We start from the raw sequence: 17,587 nt of genomic DNA on the forward strand, positions 1-17,587 counted from the left end.
ACATATTAAAGGGAGAAAAATAAAATACGGCAGCTTTTACGGCTGCTTTAAATGGTTCTTGGGGATCTCCCTAAAGAATCTTTTCTTTGCTCAAATGAAGGTGAGGCCCAGGGGAAATAAATGCAGTAATAGCTCATAATACCGCTTTATTAGAGATTATTATCGTTTATTTGTAGACCGCCAACATATTCTGCAGCGAGGTACAATGGAGGTACAAAGATTTGATCATTACACAAACAGATGCATACAAACGATACAAACTGTAATAAGGGCCCGGCTCCTAGGAACTTAAGAGTCTAGGGCAGGGGCGGCCAACTCCTGTCCTCAAGGGCCACAAACAGGTCAGGTTTTCAGGATATCCCTGCTTCAGCACTGGTGGTGCAGTTGTTGACCGAGCCCACTGATTGAACCACTTGTGCTGAAGCAGAGATATCCTGAAAACCTGACCTGTTGGTGGTCCTTGAGGAATGAGTTGAGCACCCCTGGTCTAGGTGATGTTAGCCCTGTTTTTCTACGTTACAGAAAGGAAGTGTCTTAGTCAGAATGATTCATAATGATGGGAGCAGTCTTACTCCGTGACGTCACGCGCAAGTTATTACAGAGCCTTCTCGGTTATTGTTTGGACCATAGCGGCTTCTGTATATGCCTCGACGTGCACGGGATTCACCGCGAGGCTTGGAACGCATTGTCCTCCAGCCTCACCGGAAGTCAGAGGGAGACTAGCCGGAAGCAGGAACCACCAACCAAGTCGGTGCTGCACACAGGTCCCCCCCCCCGACCGGTACAGAGCTCGGAGCAGCGGTGATCCGAAGATGGGCAACACGAGCAGTGAGCGGCCCGGGCCTCAGAAGGGGTCCCGGAGGGATAGCGGCGGCAAAGGGGAAGACAGGGCCAAAATTCTGATGGACAGCCCCGAGGACGCGGACCTCTTCCCGGCAGAGGACAGTAAGGTAGACGGTTTATATGACCGAGTAACACCAGGGCCTCAGAGGGGCCCCCTTACCCCTCTCCCCTTCATATCCCCCCTCCTGCCTTCATACACCCCCCCTCCTGCCTTCATACACCCCCCCTCCTGCCTTCATACACCCCCCCTCCTGCCTTCATACACCCCCCCTCCTGCCTTCATACACCCCCCCTCCTGCCTTCATACACCCCCCCTCCTGCCTTCACACCCCCCCTCCTGCCTTCACACCCCCCCTCCTGCCTTCATACCCCCCCTCCTGCCTTCATACTCCCCCTCCTGCCTTCATACCCCCCCTCCTGACTTCTTACCCCCCCCTCCTGCCTTCTTACCCCCCCCTCCTGCCTTCTTACCCCCCCTCCTGCCTTCTTACCCCCCCTCCTGCCTTCTTACCCCCCCCTCCTGCCTTCTTACCCCCCCTCCTGCCTTCATACCCCCCCTCCTGCCTTCATAACCCCCCTCCTGCCTTCATACCCCCCCCTCCTGCCTTCATACCCCCCCTCCTGCCTTCATACCCCCCTCATGCCTTCATACCCCCCCTCATGCCTTCATACCCCCCCTCATGCCTTCATACCCCCCCTCAGGCCTTCATACCCCCCCTCCTGCCTTCATACCCCCCCATCTGCCTTCATACCCCCCCCTCCTGCCTTCATACCCCCCATCTGCCTTCATACCCCCCCTTCCTGCCTTCATACCCCCCCTCCTGCCTTCATACCCCCCCTCCTGCCTTCATACCCCCCCTCCTGCCTTCATACCCCCCACTCCTGCCTTCATACAATCCCCCTCCTGCCTTCATACCCCCCCCTGCCTTTGTTTGTGTTGCTGCAGTACAATACACAAATGTGAGTTCTGTCTGTCATAGGGAAGAAGACATACATGGAGTCATATTACCAGGGATTGCAGACAAAAAAGCAGGCGGTGGAAGTTAAACTTTGCAGTTAGAAATAAGATGGATTGCGCCCCGCTGCAAATTCACAATCTCATTTTTGTTTTCTTCAGTGAACTTGATGGCAGTCAGAACCAGCTAGGGTAACGCCTTGTCCAAGCTGGGTTAGGACAAGAATGCTTCACACGGGTATAAAGGAGGTGTGGTCTCCCCTCTGGTCATTTTATTTTTCTTGTACCTTAGTTGGGGGAGTGTTTGTTCCTATTTAGTGGAACTGTAAAAAAAACAATCTATTCGTGCGAGCATGCCGTCCTGAAGTGGGGTCCTGCTCCAATACCTGGCCCCGCTCTAACTGCTATACTGTAAGAGCTCGCTCCCCCTTCTCCCCCCGAGTTCAGTCTGAACAGAAGTCCCGTAGTGATGCTGAGGTCGTACGTGGTAAGAACCAGGCTTGCAGCGGAGTCTTCCCTTCTGTTTTGCTTGAGCATGCTGGCGGAGGTGCTGTGCATGGTTTATTATTACCTTTTCTGCCTGGTGGCACCAGAATGTACCAGTGATTTTGGAGGATGTCCTGGAGAGCAGTAGACGTGTAGAGCTTTATATATTTAGTCCCAGTTTGCAGCTGGCTGCCTTTTGGAGCGGTGAGTAGAGTCTGTGTGCCACTATTAGTAAGGTGTCAACCTACCAGTGCCTGCAGGAAAATTGAAGTCTTATCAGCCTCTCAAACCTAAGAAGGCAGGTTCCAAGTCAAAGTACTGTGCTGGCAAGCTTCCGGTCATCTCACAATGCTGTGCATTGACTAAATAATTAACAGAATGAAGAAAAGGGATTGTCTTAACTGAATAGCTTCATAGATTGGATGAAGTACACATTGCACCAATCATTAGAAAAGAGGGAAGAACATGAGAATCTGAAAAGAACAAGATCTCAGACTTCCGTGGATTTGGATAATGAGTGTTGTGGAGCGGCAAGACATAGCAGGTTTTTCTGAGCTATGAGAATGTTCCTCTTCTAAGGAAGGAGGAAACTGGATCGTTCCTTTCTTTTCTGTCTGTAGATCGATCAAGGACATCAATAACAGCAGAGTGGTCATCCCTTGATGGGAGAACTGCAATGAGGAGGGCATTTATGAAGATGTATCTCTTCAATGAAGAGGACCTGTAGGAATTGGAACGTTCCACCAAAGGTGGATGCAGCCATAGCCAGAATTGCAAGATTACAATTCCTTAGATGGTTTCTTTCTCAAGGAGCCCATGGATAGGCATATGGAGGGTATCCTTCAGAAGCAATACATACTGTTAAGAGCAACGATTAAGCCTGCAACAGCTACATCATATATATCCAGAACTGTGAGGATATCGAATTTCGATGAAAGAATCGAAGAAGGCACCTCGAGGCAAAGGTTGCTCAGACATGTTTCTAATTTAAAAATCAGTGGGTTTCCTATATTTTGTGTGTATATATATCTATATATATAGATATATATATATATCATGTAACTAGTTAAAATAAGTAATTTAGTATTAAGCTAGAAATTATATTGGAAAGTTATAGGCTGCCTCTGCAAAGATGAGATAAATCAGCCAGAAGACAGGCAGGTGTAGAAATGCTTTGTGATTTAATAAACTTGGTATGTTTAATGTCTGAGTTGAATAGTATATAACCATGAGTTTGGAATCAAAGGTTAGTAAAAGACAATACAATAGAGATCAGTCTTAAAAGATAAGGGACATAGTTAATTCAATAGTTACTTAGTGACAGAACAAGAGGGTTGTGTTAATCAAAGTAAATATTGCTAAATGAAGAAACAGTGTTCTAATGTTGATGATTAACTAAGAACATTTTGTCTGACCCTGAGAAAAACGGGTGATTGCTATGTTAAGGCTGGTTAAGGAAATGTATAAAGTGTGTGTTTGGATTTATAGAATTCAGAATCATTTAACACCACCAAGCTAAATATTCTCCACTCTATAACTAAGTGGTATATGCCTGAATGATGTAACTGACGAGGCTGTAAAAGATGTTTTCTATTGTCTCTGAATAAGTCAAGAAAGAACGGGACCGGGGACTATTTGATGTATATTGAAAGGTGGGACATGTATTTCCACCCATCTAATGAGAAAATTGCACAATGTTAATAAATAATGAATGTCTTTTTTTTAAATTTTTTTTTAAATATATAATCTACAAACTCACACACACTTACACACACACACACACACACACACACTCCCCAGTGACACTCAGACCACTTCAAAGTGACACAGTTACCCAGTGACACACAGACAGCTTCCAAGTGACACACACACACACAGACAGCTACCCAGCGAGACACCCAAAGTACATTTCCAAGCCTGTCGCTCACAGCCGCACGGACCATGCACACAAAAAGTGTGCGTCACGTGCACAAGCGTTCGCACAGGTGCGGGCGCTCACGGGCCGTATGGTGGGGCAAGCAGGGACATCTGCAGAAAGAAAGACCATGCTTTGTGGCACTAATGAAACAAAATACAGGCTCCATCGAGTATGTCACGTTCATCAACGATGTTGACGCCAGGCCCCGTATGCTCTCCCAACAGAGGGTTCCTGCAATTAACAGCAGGGAGGTTGAAGGGGAGTGGTTGAAGACTAGGATTGTGTGACCGAGTAATGGCTACATTGCGGCAATCCAGGAAGAGTTACTTCAAAAGTTTAGCAGAGTATGGAGAACTTGAAACTTTTTTGATGCAGTGTCATAAGAAGGCCATAGAAGCTACTCCATCATCAATTCCACAAATTGCATGTTTCCTTCAGGATGGTTTTGATAAGGGATGGAAACAAACGTCCTTAAAGTTACAGGTACCAGCATGAGGGGCCTTACTTAATAAACATATTATTGGATCCTGTGGTAGTGAGATTGATTTAAAGCAACTTCCAAGATCAAACCCTGTATCTGCTCTCCGGTCCCTGCATGGGATTTGAATCTCCTGCTGGATCACCTTGCACCCACCACCATTTGTACCACTACAGGGTCTTTCCATAAAAATGGTCTATCAAGGTGGTCTTTCTCCCTGCAATCGCTTCAGCTCGCACAGTCGGAGAGTTACAAGCATTATCGCATAGAGATTCCTATCTACAAGTTCCACAAGGCAAGACCGTGATGAGAACAGGTTTTGGGTATCCTCAACATTCCATCTTAATCAGGATATCATGGTTCCTTCGTTCTGCCCGGATGCGGTTCGTGACGAGGAGAGAACATGGCATTCGTTTTAGATGTAGTCGGGGCAATCAAGTCCCATCTACAATAATCGGGGATATTTAGGAAAGTTCTCACTGCTATTTATCCTCCGAAGGTCCAACGAAAGGTCAATTGGCTTTCTCAGAGGCTCATTGGGCCCCCACAGCAATGAAACATCTCCTAGGGCCATGGCAGCATCCTGGGCAGAAAGAGCTCTAGCTTCTGCACAGGAAATTTCCAGAGAAGCAGCCTTGTTATCAATACACACCAAGCATTGCCGGTTAGATGTTCAGGCAGGAAGGGGCTTCAGGCAGTGAGTGGTTCCAGGTTCTCCTTCCCAATTTAATATAATTGCCTTGGAAAATCCCAGCTGGTTTTTGTCTGCCATAGAGGACGCTGAAGGAAATTTTACCTACCGATATTTCGGTTTATAAGGTCCTCTATGGCTGCATACTTCCCACCCATGTGTTTTTCTATATGTTGTACGTCTGTGCTTATTTGCCAGATTTGATACAGAAATAACTGGCCAGAGGGGAGACCACACTTCCTCCTTTTATACCTGTGTCAAGAATTCTTGTCCCACCTCAGTTTGGAGGAGGTGTTCTCCCCCCAGTTTTTTGGCCGCCATGTAGGATTTGAAGAAACCAAAATATCGGTAGGTAAATGTCCAACTTTTTGAACCCACCACCTTCTGCATTAGATTACAAACCTGGAATTTAATTGACCTGCTGTGCCTCTGTCCCCTTGTATGACCTTGTGTGGGGGTACTAAGGTCGCTCCTGTGTTGCGTGAGGGTAGAGCCATGTCCTGAGTTTCCATCCCTCTTCTCCCGGCCAAACATATTAATGTCATGAGATGTTCGGAACCGAAACAATGACATGATCGTGTTGTACCCTTGTATGCTATTTGTAACTGAAACAATCATACAATCTGTACTCTGCCTTGGCATGATAGGCTTAAACAAATGTAATTCACATCCCATCCCAAAGGCTAGAGAGCCGGGCTTTGTGTGTGTGTGTGTGTGTGTGTGTGTGTGTGTACAGCCCAGCGCACACATCAAGGAAACACTGTTGTAAAACGACTCTCTCCCATTGTTCGTTTTTATTTCATGCACTTGTCGGTTCTCTGTAGTGTTTGGTGCAGTTTGTAGATGGCAGATAACACAGTTGTTGCTGTACAGATCTAACATTCATTGCACAACATGCCTGCTACCTAAGAAGAAGGAGCAATTTTGATTAGTCCAAATATTTGTTACCCCCTCTGTATTTAAAAGCAAAGCTTTCAAAGCACTGGCCAGGTGTGGGACTTGAAGCAGCCGTCCAAGCTGCCATTCCCCCCCCCCCCCCTTCATTTAATATGTGCATCAATACAATCCACACAATAAGTAATTAGCGAAGTTGCCGATCGATCCGTTCTCCTGTGATCGATCGGCGAAGATTCGGCATTAGGGGTTCACTAAACAGCTAAGCTACTGAGCCATCTGTGCTGAAGCAGGGATATCCTTAAAACCTGACCCGTTGGGGGGGTCTTTTGAAGTAGAACATCCTGTGGCTACTGCAGCATTGTTTTACAATGCGTTTCACCCACCAAAATACATGGTAGAATATGGGGGTTCTCTTTTTGCGGGGTGCTTCCTCATGTAATGACCAGTTCTTCCCATTCACGCGTTTTTTTTTTTGCAGGCTATGGAGAAAGCGGAATTCTTGGCGTGGCGACACGACGTGGAGGAGAATGACAAGGCGCCGCCAACGCTAGCACGACCGACTGTGTTTCGCTGGACAGGGGGCGGCAAAGAAATTTATTTATCTGGGTCATTTAATAACTGGGGGAAAATTCCCCTCATAAAGAGGTAAAACGCAAAAAAGCATACATTTGGTATATAAACACTACTGTGAAATATCACTTTCTGAACCACAGACAGAGCTCAGTGCTACATCCAAAGACACTAATACACAGTACAGTGCCTAAATAGATATAGCTAGAGATATAGAGATGTATAGATATAGATATAGATAAGGATATAGATATAGATATAGATATATAGATAGATATAGATATATAGATAGATATAGATATAGATATCGTTTGAATAAAATGGTCTTTTAGTTTAACTCTTTGGCCTAAGTGTTGTAAGCCCTTGAGCCCCTCCAAGGCAGACCACGTCTCTGTGTACTGTGTATTAGTGTCTTTGGATGTAGCACTGAGCTCTGTCTGTCTGTGTTTCATGTTCTGTCTCTGGTTATTAATATATATTGCCATGCTCAGTAGCACTCCTCTTTGACACTTATACGCATTTATATATATGTTGTGGTTATTTTGGGGGTTCAATATGAGCTTATTGGGGTCCTGTGTGTTTTGCAATCACTTTCTGAACGTTTGATTTACAAAAGTATTTCAGTGTGAAGTAGTTAGACATTGCACATTAACATTCATAATGTCGTCCTGATTGGATCATTTCTTTTGATTAAGTATGTTTAAGTGCGGCCGTCACATATTAAGCCTATATTGGTAATGTGTATGTTAAAGGGGCTATCAAGGTGTTGCTTTTACATTTTTTTTTTGTTTGTTTTAACACAGGATTGAAGCAGGGGGGGGGTCTCCGAAGCTGAACCCTATTATTTTTAGCTCCGGGGACCCCCTGCTTCCGGAGATACGTGCCTCCGTACGGGGTGCCGGTATCTCTGCAAAGTTTAACGCTTCCACTCCCGCGGGACATTAGGAAGCCGCCAGGGATGGTGTCCCTGCTTCCTATTGGCCCACAGGGGCGCAGGAGATTTGAACGCCGTCATTATGTGAATCCCGGGTAGCGGCGCGACTGCGGAGGTCTGTATCCCGGGAAGCAGTGGGTCCCGCGGCTGAAATTAATGGGGTATAAAAACAACCGTGCAGGGCTTGAATTGCCTCTTTACTTTAAACATGGTAAGAATGAATGTAGTGTCCAACACAGGAGTGGCCATCTCTAGTCTGTAAGGGCTACCAGCCGGCCAGGTATTACGGATATCTCTGCTTCAGCACAAGTGGCTCAATCAAACTGAGCCACTTGTGCTGAAGCCGGGATATCCTGAAAACCTGTTCTGTTGATGGCCCTTGAGGACTGCAGTTGGTCACTCTTGCACGTTAATGTGGGATTTTGTCGAGTCCGAGCTGGCGGCTGTGCTGGACGAAGGGAGGGAAGGCTTCCTAGCAAGTCTAGGTCGACTTTAGAATTCTCCATCTGCCGAGTACAGCTAAATAGCGAGAGACGCGTGAGATACATAGTGACGGCTTTGGGGTGATTCCGTTCATTTAAACGTATCCTTTTATTCTCATGCTTCAGCCACAACAACTTCGCTGCGATATTGGACCTGCCGGAGGGGGAGCACCAGTACAAGTTTTATGTAGATGGACATTGGACTCACGACCCTTCTGAGGTAACATCGATGCGTCTGAAAAGCAGCAGCTTCCTGTTGGACGACTAACGCTTTCAGCCGCGGTCAGTCCGGTTACAGGTTTTTGGGCGCTGAACCACGCCGGGTTTATCTTACGGTGTGCCGGTAAAATGAAAGTATAACAAAGATGGCCGCCACGGTCGGTCAATGGGAAGCCTTTTGTGCCAATGATATTGCAGCTTCCTGTCGCTTTTAACCCTTTGACTGCTGGCAGACGGGCAGTACTTCAGTACGAGACCGTGTGTTCCCCTGCGATGAAGTGGCCGTGGGCAGGCCTCCGGTTACGGGAGCAGAAGGGGAGGGGTTCAGGTGTAAAAGCCATGTCACCCGAGGAAAAATAATAATTTGGTAGCATGACGTCGCCTGTATGTCGTCGGGCCACCGGTGTGCAGCTCTCGTGACATTCAGGGTACATCATAAGGCACCAAAGGGGTTAAGTTACCCGCCTCACATGGGCTGTGAAACATTTACACCAGGGGTGGGCAACTCCAGTCCTCAAGGGCCAGCAATGGGTCGGGTTCAGTATATCCCTGCTTCAGCACAGGTGGTGCAGGCATTGATTGAGCCACCTGTGCTGAAGCAGGGATATCCTGAACACCTGCCCTGTTGGTGGCCCTTGAGGACTGGAGTTGGCCACCCCTTGCTCTACAGAGTTAAATATTGATGGTAAATTGGTGTTTTTGAGCCAAAGTACATTTCTCCTGTCACAAGTGAAGCTATTTAAACAGAACATCAAATCTTATTTATTCCACAATCCGAACCGGCGATAAATAAGCAGCGCTGTTCCATGCAAACCTCCGAGATGTGTGCAAGGCAGCTGTCCTGGGGCTTTATAACGTAGCTGAGCTGCGAGCAGCCGCGTCACAGTGTAAAGGGGCGTAGCAGTCATGTTAAAGCAGCATTTCCTGCACAAGCCCGCGAGCGGTTTCTTTTTCCATCACGTGTGTAGTATTCGATACTTGCTGCATTTCTCCCTCCCACTCTTTGGCCTTTGTAATGTTTAATGTCTGACGCTTCCTTGGGTTGGTGTAGCCACTACTGAGGAAGCCGTAGCACTTCCTCTTGAAGCCGGCAGCCATATTGTGTGCCCCGGGAAGCAGGCTTTTTATGGGTCGATTGGCAGCTTGGATAATTGCATCGCTGCAAAAGCAAGGAACTGGTCGGGAGGAGATACACCTTTCCTCTGTTCTGTGCCCGTGTTTCGGGAATTTAGAATCGGAGCGTAGTGAAGACGGAGCGCCTCACTGGGAAACCATGGGAAGGGAGTAATTCTGTAGGGGAATCGATGCTTTGAGTCCCAGTCTTGCTGCCTGCTGTGTCCCTGCTTATTGTTCTGACAAAGGGAAGTGAATACCTGGAATATTTACATCAGTGAGGTGGGAAACCCAAGATGAACAATATTCTTCCACTCCTCCCGTCTCACCTATATGTGACAATGACATGTTTTGTAAATGATATAAAGGTCTTATGTGTGTATGATGATCAAAGCAGCATTGGCTAGTTGGGAAGCAGGGGGTCTCCGCAGCTGGACCGTGTTAATTTCAGCTCTGAGGACCCCTTGCTCTCAGATACTTGCCTCTAAAGGTGCTGTCGCTAGGCCAAGCCTGTTTAAAGGCCCTGTGTCACATGGGCCAATAGGAAGCTGCCAGGGATGACATTGCGGCTTCCTATTGGCCCACGAGACCTTTTTAAACAGCCATATTGCGGGGCCAGCTTACCTGCAGCCTCTCCAGGGGTATGTATCTCGGGGAACGGGGTCCCTGGAGCTGAAATTTATACGGTTCAGTTCCAGAGAGACCCCCTACTTTCCACCTAGGGGAAAAACAAGGGGAAATGCTGCTTTAAAAGGGAATTAATCATAGATCAGCTCATTTCCCTCCTAAGTGGGACAACATCCCAGTGTTACTTCACGTGCTGTGTCTGTAGAGGAGGAAGTGACTGTGTCAGTAGAGGAGGAAGTGACTGTGTCAGTAGAGGAGGAAGTGACTGTGTCAGTAGAGGAGGAAGTGAGTGTGTCAGTAGAGGAGGAAGTGACTGTGTCAGTAGAGGAGGAAGTGACTGTGTCAGTAGAGGAGGAAGTGACTGTGTCAGTAGAGGAGGAAGTGACTGTGTCAGTAGAGGAGGAAGTGACTGTGTCAGTAGAGGATGAAGTGACTGTGTCAGTAGAGGAGGAAGTGACTGTGTCAGTAGAGGAGGAAGTGACTGTGTCAGTAGAGGAGGAAGTGACTGTGTCAGTAGAGGAGGATGTGACTGTGTCAGTAGAGGAGGATGTGACTGTGTCAGTAGAGGAGGAAGTGACTGTGTCAGTAGAGGAGGAAGTGACTGTGTCAGTAGAGGAGGAAGTGACTGTGTCAGTAGAGGAGGAAGTGAGTGTGTCAGTAGAGGAGGAAGTGAGTGTGTCAGTAGAGGAGGAAGTGAGTGTGTCAGTAGAGGAGGAAGTGACTGTGTCAGTAGAGGAGGAAGTGACTGTGTCAGTAGAGGAGGAAGTGACTGTGTCAGTAGAGGAGGAAGTGACTGTGTCAGTAGAGGATGAAGTGACTGTGTCAGTAGAGGAGGAAGTGACTGTGTCAGTAGAGGAGGAAGTGACTGTGTCAGTAGAGGAGGAAGTGACTGTGTCAGTAGAGGAGGAAGTGACTGTGTCAGTAGAGGAGGAAGTGACTGTGTCAGTAGAGGAGGAAGTGAGTGTGTCAGTAGAGGAGGAAGTGACTGTGTCAGTAGAGGAGGAAGTGACTGTGTCAGTAGAGGAGGAAGTGACTGTGTCAGTAGAGGAGGAAGTGACTGTGTCAGTAGAGGATGAAGTGACTGTGTCAGTAGAGGAGGAAGTGACTGTGTCAGTAGAGGAGGAAGTGACTGTGTCAGTAGAGGAGGAAGTGACTGTGTCAGTAGAGGAGGAAGTGACTGTGTCAGTAGAGGAGGATGTGACTGTGTCAGTAGAGGAGGATGTGACTGTGTCAGTAGAGGAGGAAGTGACTGTGTCAGTAGAGGAGGAAGTGACTGTGTCAGTAGAGGAGGAAGTGACTGTGTCAGTAGAGGAGGAAGTGAGTGTGTCAGTAGAGGAGGAAGTGAGTGTGTCAGTAGAGGAGGAAGTGAGTGTGTCAGTAGAGGAGGAAGTGACTGTGTCAGTAGAGGAGGAAGTGACTGTGTCAGTAGAGGAGGAAGTGACTGTGTCAGTAGAGGAGGAAGTGACTGTGTCAGTAGAGGAGGAAGTGACTGTGTCAGTAGAGGAGGAAGTGACTGTGTCAGTAGAGGAGGAAGTGACTGTGTCAGTAGAGGAGGAAGTGACTGTGTCAGTAGAGGAGGAAGTGACTGTCTGTCTTTGTCCAGCCTGTAGTAACCAGCCAGCTGGGAACTGTAAACAACGTCATTCAAGTGAAGAAAACCGACTTTGAAGTGTTTGACGCGTTAATGGTGGATTCTCAGAAATGCTCAGACCCTTCAGGTATGATTATCCATGTTTGCAGCAGTCCCAGCTTAACCCGGCTTCATACATATACAGCAGGGCAGAGCCGGCTTGAAATGTAGCGGGGCTCTGTGCTGGGGGCGAGTACGGGCCCTCTTACCTGCTCCGGCATCTCCTCTTCATCGTAGCCACATCATCATATTACGTCACGTTGTCACGGCAACGGGACGCCGCGACAATGAGGAGATGCCGGAGAGAAGGTAAGAGACCATTACAGGAGCCCCGCGCTCTCCCCCCCCCCGACGATCAGTTTAACTGTTGTGGGGAAGAGCGCAGGGCACGGTGCGACGGCAGCGCCATCAAGATGGACTCCAGAGCTGAACCGCGTTTATTCCAGCGCCGTGAATCCCTTCCGGAGGTACGTACAGGAAAAGGAGCCACCGCCGATTCATGGAGGTTTAAAACCCGTGACGCGGGAGATTTAAACCTCCATTTTGTTTCCCCGTGGTGGAGACTGTGGCGGCGGCTCCTTCCCTGGTATATCTAGGGAGGAACGGGGTCCCCGTAAATGAAATAAACGCGGTTCAGTTTCAGAGACCCCCTGCTCCATATCCATGTAAAAGCCGGGTAAACCGGTTTCACTCCTGTGTGAGTTCTAACACTTTGGGTATATTTAGCCAGGGGCTTTAAAATAAATACACACTCTGACAAGCAAATACTCGTGTTACTCTTGTACGTCAGCAAGGTCTGAAAAGTTCACATAAAAACTACACCTAAAGAAGTCGTGCGTGTCATGAAGGTACTACTTGTAAATCTATTGTAAAACTAGACTAAACCTTTAGGGCCACCAACAGGTCAGGTTTTCAAGATATTGCTTCAGCACACGTGGCTCAGTCTTCAACTGAGCCTCTGATTGGGCCACCTGTACTGAAGCAGGGATATCCTGAAAACCTGACCTGTTGAGGATTGGCGTTACCCACCTCTACTGTAGGTAGATTTGTTGAACTAGCGATATATTGAGATTTAAAACATTTCTAGGTATAATCCACCCACCCAATGGCCAAACACTGCAAAGCAGGTTCTTGTTTAGTTGAGAAACTAGGATTAGAGTCATTTCCTTGGAGTCTCAACTCCGGTCACCTCGTCTCCCCTCCCCCCCCCCCGACGGTCACCTCGTCTTCCTCGTCTCCCCCCCCCCCCCCCCCCTGACGGTCACCTCGTCTTCCCCTCCCCCCCCGATGGTCACCTCGTCTTCCCCTCCCCCCCCACGGTCACCTCGTCTTCCCCTCCCCCCCCCACGGTCACCTCGTCTTCCCCTCCCCCCCCCCGACGGTCACCTACCCCTCCCCCCCCGACGGTCACCTCGTCTTCCCCTCCACCCCCGACGGTCACCTCGTCTTCCCCTCCACCCCCCTCCCCGACGGTCAACTCGTCTTCCCCTCCATCCCCGACGGTCACCTCGTCTTCCCCTCCCCCCCCCCGACGGTCCCCTCGTCTTCCCCTCCCCCCCCCGACGGTCACCTCGTCTTCCCCTCCCCCCCCCCCCCCGACGGGCATCTCCCTCCCCCCCCCCCGACGGTCACCTCGTCTTCCCCCCCCCCCCCGACGGTCACCTCGTCTTCCCCCCCCCCCCCCGACGGTCACCTCGTCTCCCCCCCCCCCCCCCCGACGGTCACCTCGTCTTCCCCTCCCCCCCCGACGGTCACCTCGTCTTCCCCTCCCCCCCCCCCGACGGTCCCCTCGTCTTACCCTCCCCTCCCACGGTCCCCTCGTCTTCCCCTCCCCCCCCCCCCCCCCCGACGGTCACCTCGTCTCCCCCCCGACGGTCACCTCGTCTTCCCCCCTGACAGTCACCTCGTCCCCCCCCCCCCCCCCGCACAATCCTGAGTCTGCCTTGCTACCCCTCACACTGGAGAGAGACTAAGTAAAGCGATGTCAGGCCACACGGGGAAGGTTTCTCTTGTTCCATTCCAGACACATTGTGTTTTTATATAGAACATCAAAGCAAAATAATTCTCGGCAAGAATACACAGGGAAGTAATAGGATTCCTATAATATATTGTCATGCAAACCATCGTCCCGTCACTTCTTGTACCCGCTGCTTCGCAACGCACTATATTGAAAAGAGCTTCCGGCAACCAGCTGCACTTTTTGTTTGTGTTTTTTTTTTACACCGGGTTGTAACGAGGTCTCCAGAGCTGAACCCCACTAATTTCAGCTCCGGGGACCCCGCTTCCTGAGAGATACTTACCTTTTTGTAGTAGGTACTGGTCGTCGCAATGCTTGACTAGCAGGGATGACATTATGGCGGCGTTTCAATGCTCCCGGGACCCTATCGGCCAATGGGAAGCCGTGACATCATCAGGTTCAGCTTCCTATTGGCCCATGTGACGCCGGAACCTTAAACCCCGGCTAACTCAGCCGGAGCGGCTACCGGCACCCCCTTTTTTTTGGAGGTCCTCTGGAAGCCCCGGAGCTGAAATTAATGGGCATCGGCTTTGGGGACCCCCTGCTTCAATCCTGCGTAAAACCAAAGTAAAAAGGAAAGCGCTTGGATTGCAGCGTTAAGCTTTGTAATCGCATAATGACCGTTACCGCAGAACTGACCATGTCCTAACGGAACCGGTTCTTTTTTTTGTTTGTTAGAGTTATCAAGCTCGCCGCCTGGACCGTACCACCAAGATCCATATACTTGTAAACTAGAAGAGCGCTTTAAATCTCCCCCTATCCTCCCCCCACATCTTCTTCAAGTTATTCTCAATAAGGACACAGGCATTTCCGTAAGTAAAGGCAAACTAATGTGGATAGAAATTAATTTGATGTATGAGCCTGGATTCCTGCAGGTTTTAGCAGTCCGCATACAAACATTTAAATCAGTACATTGGGTCATTTCTTAAATGGATTTTGATCGCACTCTGCTGTTCCGTGTGTGTGTGTGTGTGTGTGTGTGTCAGTTACGCTGTTGCGCAGTTATACAGTTGAAAAAAGTCTTACGTCCATCAAGTTCAACCTAGGCTAAATTTAGATGACAAGATACGTTATCCTATATCCGTACTTACAGTATATTGATCCAGAGGAAGGCAAACAAAAAACCCCAGTGACAGCATTAGATAATTTGTCTCATAAAGGGGGAAAATAAATTCCTTCCTACCTCCAAATATTGGCAATCAGATTTACTCCCCGGATCAGCAACTTTCCTTTCTAAAAAGATGCCCAACTGTGTATAGTATTTTCTTTTGTTCTGTTTGTGGGTTTAATAACTTCCAGTCCGAGCTACCATTAATTAGGTGAACTACAGACCTCAGTAAATCACTTTACTAGCTTGCGAGGTAATATTGAACAGAACCTTAAAGCTGCAGTTCAGTCTTTTTTTTTTTTTTAAATTAATTTTTTTACTTCAATAGTTTCATGTGTGCAATCTCTAATTACCTAAAGAACTGTATAGCTGCAGGTCAATTCATTCTCCATGTATTGATCGGTGAAATTTGGTGACATCATTAGTGAAGGGATCTGTTTATATTCTGCATGTCAGTCAGTGGAAGCTCATGAATATTCATGAGCACTCCTGCACTGACACGTGCTAGAGGGAGGGCAGGGCTGACAAAGGGGTGTGCCAGGGCTTGTGACAGGACATGAAGGGGCAGTGCCTTAGCAAATGCTTGTTAAAATACAATACAAGAAAATTGGTCTTTCAAAGTTGTTTTTTTAAAAACAGAAAATGCTAAAAGTATTTTTTCTTACTACAGAACTGATTTATTAAATAAAACACATGCAGGATATTGACTGAATTGCAGCTTTAAATAGAATGTCTTGCTAAAGATGAGACTTGTTTTGCAGTGCGATCCAGCCTTGCTACCGGAGCCTAATCATGTCATGCTCAATCATCTTTACGCCCTTTCAATTAAGGTAAAAAATTAAAGTTCTTGTTGCATAATGAGTTAATTTGTGGTGTTCCTGAACTAAAGTGGTTTTCATTCTTGTAGGATGGAGTGATGGTGCTAAGTGCGACCCACCGCTACAAGAAGAAGTATGTCACCACGCTGCTGTATAAACCGATATGACCGTCTTTAAAAAGAACTATTCTTTCCATTTACTTTCCCATTTCCATCATTTTATATATACAAAATAAATGCATTAAATCTTTACAAAATGAGCTATAAATACGTTGGCGGTGTGTGAGAATGAATGGGGAATGTTGTGTTTCATTTTTAGTGTTAGAGCCAACGTGTGGTATAGCTCAGGGGGGCTCAACTCCAGTCAAGAACCCCCTAACAGGTCAGGTTTTCAGGATATCCCAGCTTCAGCACTGAGCCACTGGTGCTGAAGCTGGGAAAGAGAGTTGAGCACCGCTGGTATAGCTTATCCGTGTACTTTACCTACATCTCTTAGTGGGTGTATAGAATGATATATTACTAGCTGCACCCGGGGTAACTCTTTGTTTCCACCCCTCCCTGTAACGCCTTGCTGTCTCTTGTCCCCTCTTCCCCACCTTACACTCTCCTCCATCATGCCCTGCTCACCTTTGCACTCCCTGCCTCACTGTCTGCTCCTCTCTATGTACACTACACTCCCTCCTATTTATCTCGTGTCCTCCTCCTCCCCTCTCTTTGCACTCCCTCCTGCCCGATGTGCACTGTTTTTCATTCCCTCTTCCTCATCCCCGTGGCCTCCTCTCCTGGCATCCTCTCTCCTCCCTCCCTTACTGTCTGGTCCTCGCTGTGCATATCACATACAGTCCCTCCTCTCCCTCCTCTCCTTACGGTCTCCTCTGCCATTAAAGCTGCAGCCCAAGAAATATCCTATGTTTTTTTTTTTTAATAAATCAGTTCTGTACTATGAGAAAATACTTGTAGCATTTTCTTTAAACTACTCCGAATTACTTTTTTTTTTTTCAAACGTTTTTATTAGGCATAATTATCTTTACATACATTAGTTTTACATTATCGGTATTGGCCTAATACAGTTGTATTTTCCTTGTTCATGTGGGGTGGGGGGGGGGGGGGGGGGAGAGAGAGAGATCCCCCAAGGCCACATCTGGTCCCTGGGGTGTGGAAAAAGAAAGAGACGAGGGGGGGGGGGGGGGGGGACAGAGCGGGAGTCATTCCACCTTCACCTCGTCCGGTCGGGTCCCGGCATCCATCCTTCACGGCCCTACTGTTCTTATCCGTCTGGGGTTGTATCCTGGTTTGGTTCGGATTAATGGGTTAACCAGGGTTCCCAGATTTTATAGAAACCTTCAGTTGAGCGTTTCAAGAAGGCCCGTGAGTTTTTCCATACTCATAACATCGTTGACTCTTTTTTTCACTAGCTGTTTAGTGGGGGCGCTATCTTCTTCAAAGAGTGTGCGACCGGACACCTTGCTGCTGTTAGAATAAATGAGATTAATTTCCATACTGGGCGATCGATGTCCTCTAACGGTCTGCCCAGTAGGAAGGTCAGTGGATCTATAGGAATTGTGAGGCCTGTGACCTCTTTTATCAAATCTTGTACCGTAAGCCAGTATTTCTGAATTTCTGGACATGACCACCAGATATGGGCCATGTCCCCTCTATGTCCACAGCCTCTCCAGCATAGATCTGAGGCCAGAGGGTAGATTTGTTTTAACCTCACTGGGGTAAGATACCAATGATACATTATTTTATAGATGTTTTCCTTCACCGTGGTACAGGTGGAAGTTCCTGAAGCCGCGTCCCAT

General features: G+C 48.0%; 1 protein-coding gene across 2 annotated transcripts; it reads left to right on the forward strand.

The window, feature by feature from the left end:
* The first annotated feature begins 696 nt into the window (after positions 1–696).
* PRKAB1 (protein kinase AMP-activated non-catalytic subunit beta 1) lies at positions 697–16,042 on the forward strand. Of its 2 annotated transcripts, none has more exons than XM_075568378.1 (7): positions 697–950; positions 6,747–6,913; positions 8,381–8,474; positions 11,817–11,931; positions 14,539–14,672; positions 15,730–15,798; positions 15,876–16,042. In XM_075568378.1, exons 1-7 carry the CDS (start codon positions 813–815, stop codon positions 15,951–15,953), a joined length of 795 nt encoding a protein of 264 aa, XP_075424493.1. In that variant the 5' UTR covers positions 697–812; the 3' UTR covers positions 15,954–16,042. The 2 variants fall into 2 exon arrangements, with proteins under 2 accessions (XP_075424493.1, XP_075424494.1); XM_075568379.1 differs by having other exon boundaries at positions 807–945.
* Positions 16,043–17,587: the final 1,545 nt, after the last annotated feature.

The sequence above is a fragment of the Ascaphus truei genome, chromosome 13 (genome assembly GCF_040206685.1).
Source record: "Ascaphus truei isolate aAscTru1 chromosome 13, aAscTru1.hap1, whole genome shotgun sequence".
Lineage (NCBI taxonomy): Eukaryota > Metazoa > Chordata > Amphibia > Anura > Ascaphidae > Ascaphus > Ascaphus truei.

Coding starts and splice junctions, on each gene's coding strand:
- PRKAB1 (XM_075568378.1), top strand. CDS start 813: ATGGGCAACACGAGCAGTGAGCGGCCCGGGCCTCAGAAGGGGTCCCGG. Junction 6,914..8,380: donor AAAATTCCCCTCATAAAGAG/GTAAAACGCAAA, acceptor CTCATGCTTCAG/CCACAACAACTTCGCTGCGA. Junction 11,932..14,538: donor GAAATGCTCAGACCCTTCAG/GTATGATTATCC, acceptor TTTGTTTGTTAG/AGTTATCAAGCTCGCCGCCT.